The 12120-nt window shown below is 38.7% G+C and overlaps 1 protein-coding gene across 1 annotated transcript; it reads left to right on the plus strand.

Annotated features, from left to right (window-relative positions):
* Nucleotides 1-4446: 4446 nt before the first annotated feature.
* LOC311113382 (uncharacterized protein) lies at nucleotides 4447-9578 on the plus strand (the record flags this gene model as incomplete). Its single annotated transcript, XM_084156589.1, has 10 exons — nucleotides 4447-4598; nucleotides 5972-6112; nucleotides 6250-6383; nucleotides 6802-6938; nucleotides 7035-7128; nucleotides 7245-7344; nucleotides 8104-8363; nucleotides 8508-8694; nucleotides 8976-9103; nucleotides 9261-9578. Exons 1-10 carry the CDS (start codon nucleotides 4583-4585, stop codon nucleotides 9576-9578), a joined length of 1515 nt encoding a protein of 504 aa, XP_084012715.1. The 5' UTR covers nucleotides 4447-4582.
* Nucleotides 9579-12120: the final 2542 nt, after the last annotated feature.

Here is a 12120-nt window from a genome sequence, read left to right on the forward strand (position 1 = left end):
ATCACAGCCATTTAAACTCTGCAACTGTTTTAAAGTCAACGTTGACCTAGGAAAAATGCTTGTATATTTGTAGTGACTGGGTGTATTGATACACCATCCAAAGTGTAATTAATAACTTCACCATGCTCAAATGGATATTCAATGTCTGCTTTGTAAAATCATGTTAAGCACTATTATTGCAACTTATCGTGACTTGTTAAGCAAATGTTTACACCTGAACTTATTTAGGCTGGCCATAACAGAGAGGTTGAATACTTATTGACAAAATATTTCAGCTTTTCATTTAATTAATTTGTAAAACAAATAAAAAACATAATTCCCTTTGACATTATGGGGTATTGTGTGTAGCCCATTGACCAAAAAAAATCTCAATTTAATTCATTTTAAATGCAGGCTGTATAATACAACAAAATGTGGAAAAAGTCAAGGGGGTTTGAATACTTTCTGAAGGCACTATAGCCATCATGATCGTCCTCACTACCACTGTTGGGTTTTAACTTGAAATAAATGGAAATATCCTTATTCATGTTAACATATTAGAACTGGGTGTATGCAAATCTACTGAGTGAGTCTTACATTCTGTCAGAACATGTTCAAATCAAATCGAATCACATTTTATTGGTCACATGCGCGTGTTTAGCAGATGTTATTGCAGGTGTAGCGAAATGCTTGTGTTTCTAGCTCTGACAGTGCCGTAATATCTAACAAGTAATATATAACAATTTCACAACATATACCCAATACACACAAATCTAAGTAAAGCAATGGAATTAAGAATTTATAAATAAATATATGGACAAGCAATGTCAGAGCGGCATAGACTAAGATACAGTAGAATAGTATAGAATACAGTATATATAGTGGGGGAAAAAAGTATTTAGTCAGCCACCAATTGTGCAAGTTCTCCCACTTAAAAAGATGAGAGAGGCCTGTAATTTTCATCATAGGTACACGTCAACTATGACAGACAAATTGAGAAAAAAAAATCAAGAAAATCACATTGTAAGATTTTTAATGATTTTATGGTGGAAAATAAGTATTTGGTCACCTACAAACAAGCAATATTTCTGGCTCTCACAGACCTGTAACTTCAGGCTCCTCTGTCCTCCACTCGTTACCTGTATTAATGGCACCTGTTTGAACTTGTTATGAGTATAAAAGACACCTGTCCACAACCTCAAACAGTCACACTCCAAACTCCACTATGGCCAAGACCAAAGAGCTGTCAAAGGACACCAGAAACAAAATTGTAGACCTGCACCAGGCTGGGAAGACTGAATCTGCAATAGGTAAGCAGCTTCGTTTGAAGAAATCAACTGTGGGAGCAATTATTAGAAAATGGAAGACATACAAGACCACTGATAATCTCTCTAGATCTGAGGCTCCACGCAAGATCTCAACCCGTGGGGTCAAAATGATCACAAGAACGGTGAGCAAAAATCCCAGAACCACACGGGGGGACCTAGTGAATGACCTGCAGAGAGCTGGGACCAAAGTAACAAAGCCTACCATCAGTAACACACTACGCTGCCAGTACATGTCCAGGCCCGTTTGAAGTTTGCTAGAGTGCATTTGGATGATCCAGAAGAGGATTGGGAGAATGTCATATGGTCAGATGAAACCAAAATAGAACTTTTTGGTAAAAACTCAACTCGTCGTGTTTGGAGGACAAAGAATGCTGTGTTGCATCCAAAGAACACCATACCTACTGTGAAGCATGGGGGTGGAAACATCATGCTTTGGGGCTGTTTTTCTGCAAAGGGACCAGGACGACTGATCCGTGTAAAGGAAAGAATGAATGACTTTTAATCACTATAAAAAATGTTTTCTGTATATTAGTGTTGATTTGTGTAAATACTCTGTACCAGAATGAATCACTGAAGAGTTGTAGTTTGGTTGAATTAGGGCTGGGGAATTAAGAACCACCACTGTTTCCTGTACAGGAAACGTAGTCATTATCTCTTCTCACAAAAAAACGTAGTCTGTGTTGCCCAGCGACAGCCCCAAAACATCACTTCTCTAGAGGAGATCTGCATGGAGGAATGGGCCAAAATACCAGCAACAGTGTGTGAAAACCTTGTGAAGACTTACAGAAAACGTTTGACCTGTGTCATTGCCAACAAAGGGTATATAACAAAGTATTGAGAAACTTTTGTTATTGACCAAATACTTATTTTCCACCATAATTTGCAAATAAATTCATAAAAAAATCCTACAATGTGATTTTCTGGAATTTTTTTCCTCATTTTGTCTGTCATAGTTGACGTGTACCTATGATTGGGGGTGCCGACCACCTCAGACAATTACACAACATGTTGCATAAATGTACAGTGCCTTCGGAAAGTATTCAGACCCTTGACTTTCCACATTGTTACATTAGCATTATTCTAAAATGGATTAAGAAAAATAAAATCCTCAGCAACCCACACACACACACACACACACAATACCCCATAATGAAAAAGTGAAAACAAGTTTTTAGAGTCCACCTGTGGAGAAAAATTAAAAATCCTACAATGTGATTTTCTGGATAGTTTTTCTCATTTTGTCTGTCATAGTTGACGTGTACCTATGATGAAAATTACAGGCCTCTCTCATCTTTTTAAGTGGGAGAACTTGCACAATTGGTGGCTGACTAAATACTTTTTTCCCCCACTGTACATATGAGATGAGTAATGCAAGATATGTAAACATTATTAAAGTGACTAGTGTTCCATTTATTAAAGTGGCCAGTGATTTCTAGTCTATGTGTATAGGCAGCAGCCTCTAATGTGCTAGTGAAGGCTATTTAACAGTCTGATGGATTTGAGATTGAAGTCTGCACAGGGCGGGGTTCAGACCCAGGGCCTCAAGCTTAATGATGAGCTTGGAGGGTACTATGATGTTGAATGCTGAGCTATAGTCAATGAACAGCGTTCTTACATAGGTATTCCTCTGGTCCAGATGGGATAGGGCAGTGTGTAGTGTGATGGCGATTGCATCGTCTGTGGATCTATTGGGGCGGTAAGCAAATTGAAGTGGGTCTAGGGTGACAGGTAAGGTAGAGGTGATATGATCCTTGACTAGTCTCTCAAAGCACTTCATGATGTTATGGTTAAATCTCATGTATCCTATGGAGAGGAGAAGGGCAACAGTCTGGTTTCAGTCACTGAAAAAAGGTTGTATAGCCGTGGATTAGGGAGGAGTGAGGAATGTGGGCCGAGGTCAGGTCAGATGAAGTGAGGAGGAACAGTCCTATGAGATTGAGACATAGGAGGCAGGACCATGACTACACCAATGAGAGGAACCACTTAAGTTCCTGCCTAGCAACAGATATGTATTGGCTGTCTAGATGTGCAAGGAGTTGACTCCGCCCAGTAGAGGGTATAAATATATGTACTTGTGGAAACATGTCTTTGTCTTATGCAGCTGTTTGACCCAGTGGGTGAATAAACTTGGTTTTAGCTTTTCCTAGTCATCTGTGAATTTTTACTCTGTTTGTCAGACCCTAACACCACGAAGGTCATCTTTGTAATATAATGTTGTATAATGTAATTATTTTACTGCCATCGCTATCCAAAATGTTCTGAACCCCTGTTTTTTCAGATTCAGAACCTGATGGCTGTGCATGCAGACTATGGAAACAGGGTTCAGGCCCTACTCAACAACACTGAGCCCACAAAGGTAAGTCCATTCATTATTGTCAACGTACACCAAAGCTTATGTCAATTAAAATGGTCTTTGCCTATTTCAATAAAAGTATAGTTAAAATAGGAAAAGCGCTCGCATATCTGAGTCGGCTTGTTGCAGATGCGAATAGTACTTTTGTCTTATTCCTTCCCATTTAATATGTATTTGTGTTGTAACTGTTTCTCTCAGGACCCCTCGAAAAGAAGATTGTGTTTTACTGGTTTATATCCACAAATCTATTTTCCCTTTCTTTCCCTTTGACTCCTTCCCTGCTCCTCTCTACCAGGACTCTGTGAGAGTGTACACCCGTGGAGGTGCGTCTGCCATCGCTGCCTCCTCCAAGATGTGATGCCTTAACTTCCACCTGGGGCAGTTCCACCTGTTGCACTTACCATCCACTATAGAAGATCGTACTACCAACCGTTCGTAAATGCTATAGATAATTAAATGGCAAACGATCATGATTATTATTTTTGTAATTCCTCAGGCTACTTACTGCACAGATGACGAGAGAGTCAGTTCTTACATGTAGTTTCCTGTCCATTTAGCCTAAGTTCACACAGAAATGAATATAGTCAGACTGCAGCCCTATGGGAGAAGATCTGTCCCCAAACTACATCGGGTCAAATACACAGACGCTATCTGAAAAATCCATGCATTTATTCAGTTGTTTATAGTATAATTTTCATTCCATTGTCAGTATACACAGTAAATTCCATAGTGTTAAATATGCAGTGTCAAAGTACATTGACTCTTACAGAGTTATTACTACAACAGTTGGAGTAAGATACCGCCCAGTGTTGGTGAAAAAGTACGTTGTTAAAAGACGCAGTGTCAGACGTACTCTGGAAAGCTCCGCCCACCTACGACTCGTCTCAAACGGACCACACATTTTCACGGCGCCATTTTCTTCATGTGGAATGACTGCGGTAAGTTTCTCCTAAGCGACTATACACACATTATTTGTCATTTTAACAGAAGCAGCATTTAAGAATTACTTTATATCGTTGCTAACAGTGCACTCTAGTTGGTTTTAGGTCTTAAAATGTCGAATTTTAAAAAGGCTAACGTTAACATGTTGTGACTGACTTCTGTCCAGTCCATGTGCCAGCAGTATTAAGCTAACGTTAATTAACATTAACTGACGAACATAACGTTCAAACTAGACAATGTCAGCCCGATTTATTGTAAGTTATGTTAATACAACGTGGAGGGGGGATTGTGTACTTCTTGTTAACGTTCAGATATTACAGGAACATAGCAAAGACTAAGGGGAGTTGGCTAAACTAGCTACAGTTAGCTACGTTAGCTTGACTGGCTAACTATGTGCGGGTGGCATGGATTTATTATGTTAACGGCGGGTAGACATTAACCTTGGACACTGCTTAAGCGGTGTGCCTTTATTTTTTTCCTGGATATTATACAAAATGACTTTCGGGTTTCAAAGCAGCAGCAGTACTGTTAAAATACTTAAGCACTATCTTAGCACACACTTATGGTGTAACGTTTAGCTAACATTATTCAATTCAATGTTATTTATATTGTCAAATCATAACAAGAGTTATCTCAAGACACTTTACAGACAGAGTAGGTCTAGACCACACTCTATAATATACCAAGACCCAACAATTGCAGTAATTGTGCGGGCAAGGCGGTAACATTAATGTTACAAGGATGAAAATCAGACGTTATCCTTTTTAATGTGTTTGACAGTAACTTCAATTTAACTGGCCATTTCTGCAAAAGTGCTGATCATTTCTCAGCACTTTGGTGGCTTGAAACAATATTTTTTCTTATATTTGAGGAAATACTGCTAAAATAAGACCATCAACTTTTTAACTGTGAGAAATTGTACTGATACTATTTGCAGGGAGCATGCTGCTTAAAGCTAAACTTGGAGATGTCCAAAAATTTGTCAGAATAACTGAGCCAAATCTGAAAGACTTTTTGATTGCAGGTAAGAATTTGACAATGTTAGTAATAACTGTCTGAATTTAGCTGTTTAAAATTGATATACTGGAATATTCCTAAAATGATGGGACATGTTAAGTTCTCAGGTTTTTGGAACTGGTCCATTTTTGTACGTCTAAATTTCTTCTGTTTTGCCCTTGGTAACTACACTTTAATTGTGGATGCATTGCTTAAGGTATAGTTATGATGCTACAAAAAAAAACATTTTAATCACTTAATAGTGTTTGTTTAAAACCTATTTTATAGGGTAAGGTAGGTGTACACAGTGAAATTATTATATAAATAATGATTTACTTTTGTTTACACAAGCTTTTATCCCTGTTTTTTCTAGCATTTGCAAAGTTTGGTGTCCCAGCTGTAACAGAAGGTGTGAAAATTGTTGACAGTTCAGGGACTGAATTGGATGATGATGTTTTTGAGGATATTATAAAGGATCCCTCAACTGGGGTGCTAACCATCAAATATGACTCAGGTTTGTTTCAGTTAATTAGACTAATTAATGAATATGTTATTTCTTTGTTTTATGAAGTTCATGGTGTCTATTAAATAAGTGTCTTAGATTATGAGGGAACTATATATAATTCTTTTTCTTCTAAAAATCATGGTTAGAATCTGTCTCCATGGTGGCCTCTTCTGAGCAATCCCAACCATCATCCCTTGATACCTTGGACTCTGAGGATACAGTCATTATTTCAGATAGCCCCTCCAGAAAACGCCAGAGGCTGGATACAGAAGGCAAGCAAGTAAGACAATTCTGACATTTTAAATTCTGTTCTTGAATCTGTTCTCAGAGAATTAAAATTACATTAATATACATTGTAAATTACATGGTTTCAAAACATTTTTGAAGTCCTGATTAGGGATGTCCCGATCAAGTTTTTTTAAGCGCCCTATCCGATTAAAAAAAGTATCTGCTGATATTGAGTCCTGATCAGATACTTTTATTTATTTATTGATAATACAGTGCACACTTCGAGTACATTCAAGTTATTGTCGCTGTCTGGAGGGAGTTTCTTACCATTATTGGCTTTTTCATTGGATTTTTGTAGCACTTGCAATCTTTGAGATTGGATCGGGACATCCTCTGACATCATATTAGTTTATTTCCAGTTTATTTGCAGTGGACATAACATGCAGAATTGTTATGCATTTTGTTTTAAGTTGGTGGAATCAGCTCTTACCAACAAAACCGGTGGGGAACGTATAATAAATGAATACAACCGAACCAAGTCCTTGACGGATGAAACAAGACGCAAAATGGTGAACATGCTGGCAGCTGACATGACAGAAAAGAATGGGTAATTTGTTAATAGTCCTTGTGTTCTCAATCTGTAAATCTAAATCTGAATCTAAGTGAATATGACTGCACAATCCTTTGTTCTTCAATTTTGCAGTACATCTCCACCCAGACAGGTGAAAGAAATGTATGCCAAAGGAATAGTGACCTTATTCCCGTACCTCAGTGACCCATTCTCTAAGAATGGCTATGTGAGTTGCACACAGTAATAGTTGTAATGTTAAATGCTATTGGAAGTTTTTGAATCCTACCAGACCATGTTGTTTTCAATGAAGTATCCATTTTTGTTATCCTTTCATCCTTCAAGGAGCATTATTATGATGGCGAGAGTGGAACTGGGTACTTGGCCTGGAGGATTAAAACTATTCAGAGAGGCACCGCCAAAGACAGGCGATCATCATTCGGAGGTAATACTGGAAAATGTATGGAACAAAACAGTTGCTAGATCAATAATTGCATTTGTTGCACTATTTCTCAGACATATAGTATAATGTGTAACTACATCCTTCAATTCTGCTAGCTCCCTCCCTCTTAGCAAATTTAAAGAAAATATGCATCAGAGACCTACAAAGGACTGTGACATAAGGGGGGGTTGCCTCGACACTGACTGGTCGAGGCAACCCCTGGCAAACTGGCCTTGCAAACTTTAGGGTGATTTAAACCAGTAGATGGCATTTTCATACATTTTTCAACCCACAAACTGCAGATTTCATAAATTGTGAAGAAATAATGTCAATATTAACACCAGCATTGATGCAGGGCTCCACACTAACTTTTTGTCTTGGTTGCACTTGTGCGCCTAACTTTTTTATTTAGGTGCACCAGCACAAAATGTAGGTGCACCCAAATTTTTTCCTTGCGTCGCCATTAACGCCACAATTTCAAGGTCACCTTTTTATCACGCTCCATATACATTCATATATATCATGTAACCACCCCCCCCCTTTGCTGTCCTCTGCCCCTCAGATGGCCAACACCTGTAATTTGGCCTTCTTCCCATTTGGCCTTGGCTAAACCAGCTTGCCACACTCCCTAGCATCAAACATATCATTCATATCATTTAGTTTACAGCTCAAAAAGTATATTTTACAGTGGAGTACTTCCTTTAAAAGTTAGCCAGGCTACTAAAACTTTTGACATGATTGAAATTTTCCCGTGTTGTGTAGAATCAGCCAAAGGATCAACTGGTGAAGACATGTCTGGAGGACCGACTGTCAGACGAGAATCCCAGTTTGTTCCAGAGACTGCCCTGACTGATGATGAGTGCAACAAAGCAATCTCACTGATGAAACATTCTGCTGATGCAGACACAATCAAGAAGAAAATGGAACTGACGTTTGTGTATCGCCGCAAAATGATCCTCGACCCCCAGCAGTCAAGCAACATACTGTCTGAGTTTCCACGTTTTAAAGACGTCAAAAGCTTGGTAATTATGTTATTTTGAAAATACTATGACAAGTGAATTGTTTTGTAAGACATTGTAGTGATACTAGCTAGCTAAACTAGCACGCAATACAATTTGATTGGCTGTCAAATAACTGAAATTGTCACCAACACCACCCCACTCCAGGTTGAACAGGATTTTGTTCTAATGTTCGGAGAGGATACCTCAAGCAAGCTTCTGGAAAGGTGGCCGGTCACGTTCAAGAAAAAGATCATCAAACAATGCAGAAAGCTTCCATCCACAAGTGAGCTTGAAGAACTCTTGCTGGCAGCTGATCCTCCTGAGGATGGCACTGAATTGGATGTTGACTTTGGTAAGATGCTTGTAAGCCTACCTTTTGTGTTGTATTGCAATATCAACATTATGTGTAAACATTTAAATATCAACATAATACTAAGAAGCTGGATCTGTGAAAGATTTACGAGTACGTTCTGTAGCAGTATATTGAACAAAACTTTTGAGATTTGACTCAGCCCTGTGGATGTTTTAGTTAGAGAACTTCTTGTGATGTAGAACTGCTGTCTGTCTGGGGGGTCTTTTGTAAAGAAAACAACGTAACTGAAGTGTGTTAACATTGAACTTGTGTTGTTACAGGTTGGGACAGTGATCTGTCATCGGTTTTACTGCTTATACACCTGATTCCACCCTCCGCTCAGGGTCGGAAGAGACCAGGAAAGGTTTCCGCATCCCAAGCAGAGAAACATCTTGTGGTATTCAAGAAGGTTTGTATTTTTTCTAATTTGTGGTATGAACACCTAATATTAGGCTACAAGTATTCATTCAATATTCATATTCAATAAGAGTAGTGTATTGGCTCTTTCTGCATATTCTACAACTACTTGGCCATTAACTACAGTTTTCCCTCATTTGTCTTCGCAGACCGGAACAAACATTCAAGAGCATCTCGATGCCATCACTACTAGCGCTCAGCCCTATCTCCTAGCTGTTGGAGTTAAGAAGAATGCAATCCACCAGTTCTTCATCATTATCGACAAGAATGCCATACCTTGCAGGTCAACCTCTTCTCTTGTTGCTTTTGACGAACTATTTAAGGCACATTTTGTGTTTGGCACATCCTACAACACCATGCTCCACAACATGTACACTTTCATCCAAACTACAGTGTACAGCATCGATGCTGGCAAGGTCAAAGAGAGCCCTCGTGTTGCTGAAATCAGGGCGAGGTTACTTCATTAGTGCTTGAAGTTTCTCCTCGAACATGAAGTGTTTTGTTTGTCAGGCTGAGTTATCGAGTTCAAATATGCTTGTTAGGCATTTACGATTAGTTCACGGTTACTTGCCTGGAAAAAATCTCCGGCTTAAATGTGCTCAGACTGGATGTGGCTGTGCGTTTGGTACGTTTTCTGGTTTTAGGAAACATTTAAACACAAAACACACTGAGTATATTGACCAACAGGTTGACCCTGATGTTTATTTAAGCAGCATTGGAGAGGCAGTGACCACTAATGTAGAGGAGACAGCTACAACGTCACGGACAGTTAATGAACACGAGGTAGCCACATCTACTCTGTTGAAAAAGTCCAACAGGAGCACTCTAGATATGTGTGCCTCTGCTGTTGCACAACTAAAAGCAGCTGGATTAAGTCAATCTACTGTAAATAGTTTTGTTTCCTCCATGGAAGAAGTGTTTTTTGAGATTCAAAGTCAAGCTACAGATGCAGCTTTGCAGTGCTTATCTCCACAGGAAACTGAAAATAAGAACAGAATAGAACAATCTTTGCAAAAGTTGGAAAACCCTTTCACACCCTTAAATTCAGAAGCTAAACGAAATAAACACTTCAAAGAGAAATGGGGAATCGTAGAACCTGTTGAAAAGGTGCTTGGCACAAGATTTGACAGCAGAAGAAACAAAACAACTGGGACATACGATCAGGTCGTTGTAACTGACAAGTTTGCATATATTCCTATTTTAGAAACACTAAAGGCCATTTTTCAAAACCCAGAACTTGCAGACATGTTCAAGCCCAGGCACATGCCCAAGGAAGGTGTGTATGCAGACTTGAGAGATGCCGCCTATTTTAAAAAAAGTCCCTTATTCTCTATAGAAAAAGATGCCATACAGATCCAGCTATTTTATGACGACTTTGAAACAGCAAACCCCTTGGGGTCTAAAAAGGGTATACACAAATTAGGTGCTATATACTTTACATTAAGGAATTTTCCCCCAATCTTTAATTCATCATTGATAAATATTCATTTGGGTGCTCTTTTCCATGCGCAGGACATCAAGCGTTATGGTTTTAATTTGATACTTGAGCCACTTGTCAGTGATCTTAAAGTACTCGAGACAGAGGGACTTAAAGTTCCCAGATTGAAAGATGTGATTCACGGTACCATAGTTCAGGTCACTGGTGATAATCTTGGGTTGCATGGTTTATTTGGCTTTGTGGAGTCATTTGGGGCAAGGTATTGTTGTCGTTTCTGTCTCCTTGAGAAAGATTGTTTTCAAACTGTGTTCTGTGAAGATGATCCAAAAGTTGTACTACGAACTATCGAGATGCACAAACTGCACTGTCAAACTTTACAAACAGATCCTACACTACCTCATATCTATGGTGTCAAACGCATTTGTCTGCTGAATTCACTACAGTATTTTAATACAGCCAACAATTTTTCTGTAGATATAATGCACGATATTTTAGAAGGAGTTGCTCAGTTTGAAGTCAAACTTGTCCTGCAGTACATTAAGGAAAACTTCCTAAATGCTGAACAACTGGCTGGTAGAATACATGCTTTTGACTATGGATACAATCAGCAGCGAAACCGTCCACCTAGAGTAAAGTTGTTTGATGGAAGTAATGATTTGGGGTTGAATGCTATACAGTCTTGGTGCTTATTACGTAATATGCCTTTGCTATTTGGTGATTTAATACAGTCAGATGACCAGCACTGGCATCTTCTACTTTTGCTTCTACACATTGTTAACATTGTATTTTCCCCAGTCCTTACAGAAGGCATGACCATTTACCTCAAACATTTAATCATTGATCATCATCAGCTCTTCAAGCAGTTGTTTCCTGCAATCAATCTCTTACCAAAGCATCACTTCATGATTCATTACCCTCGTAATATAAAAAACATCGGCCCAGTTCTGCACATGTGGTGCATGCGTTATGAAGCTAAACATAATTTTTTTAAGAAGCAATTAAAAAGCTTTAAAAATGTAACAAAAACATTAGCCAAAAAGCACCAAAGTTGTATGGCAATGTATCGAGAGTCCTTTAGCAAGGAAAGATTAACTTTAGGTTCGGGGAAGATGGTAACACTTAGTGAGCTCAAAGAAGGTCCCGAGATTGCTTTAAAATTTGGGTCTGTATTGTCTACCAGTGTGTTTTCTGCCAAGTGGATCAAACATCATGGTACAGAGTACCGCCGTGACTTCATTATCTGTACTGAGGTAGCATTTGAGATGCCTGTATTTTGTAAAATCAAAATTATTGCTGTGAAAGATGACTGTGTATTGCTCTGTGGAAAACTGATGGAAACAGTGTGTTTTGATTACCATTACTATGCCTTTAAGGTCAGGATGCATCCAGACAGGGTTCAAAAGGTGATCAACATTACTGAACTGTGTTACTTTAAACCTTTTGATGTTCAAATGAAGTATGGAACGACAGATTCCTCCTTGTATGTTGTTCCCTATTGCCATTTTATGGAAACCTAAGGTCAATGTTTTAAAAAGGGATTTGTATTCTTAATATATTTTAGCCTGACATAG

Source organism: Coregonus lavaretus (assembly GCF_964263955.1).
Source record: "Coregonus lavaretus genome assembly, chromosome: 40".
Taxonomy (NCBI): Eukaryota; Metazoa; Chordata; class Actinopteri; order Salmoniformes; family Salmonidae; genus Coregonus; species Coregonus lavaretus.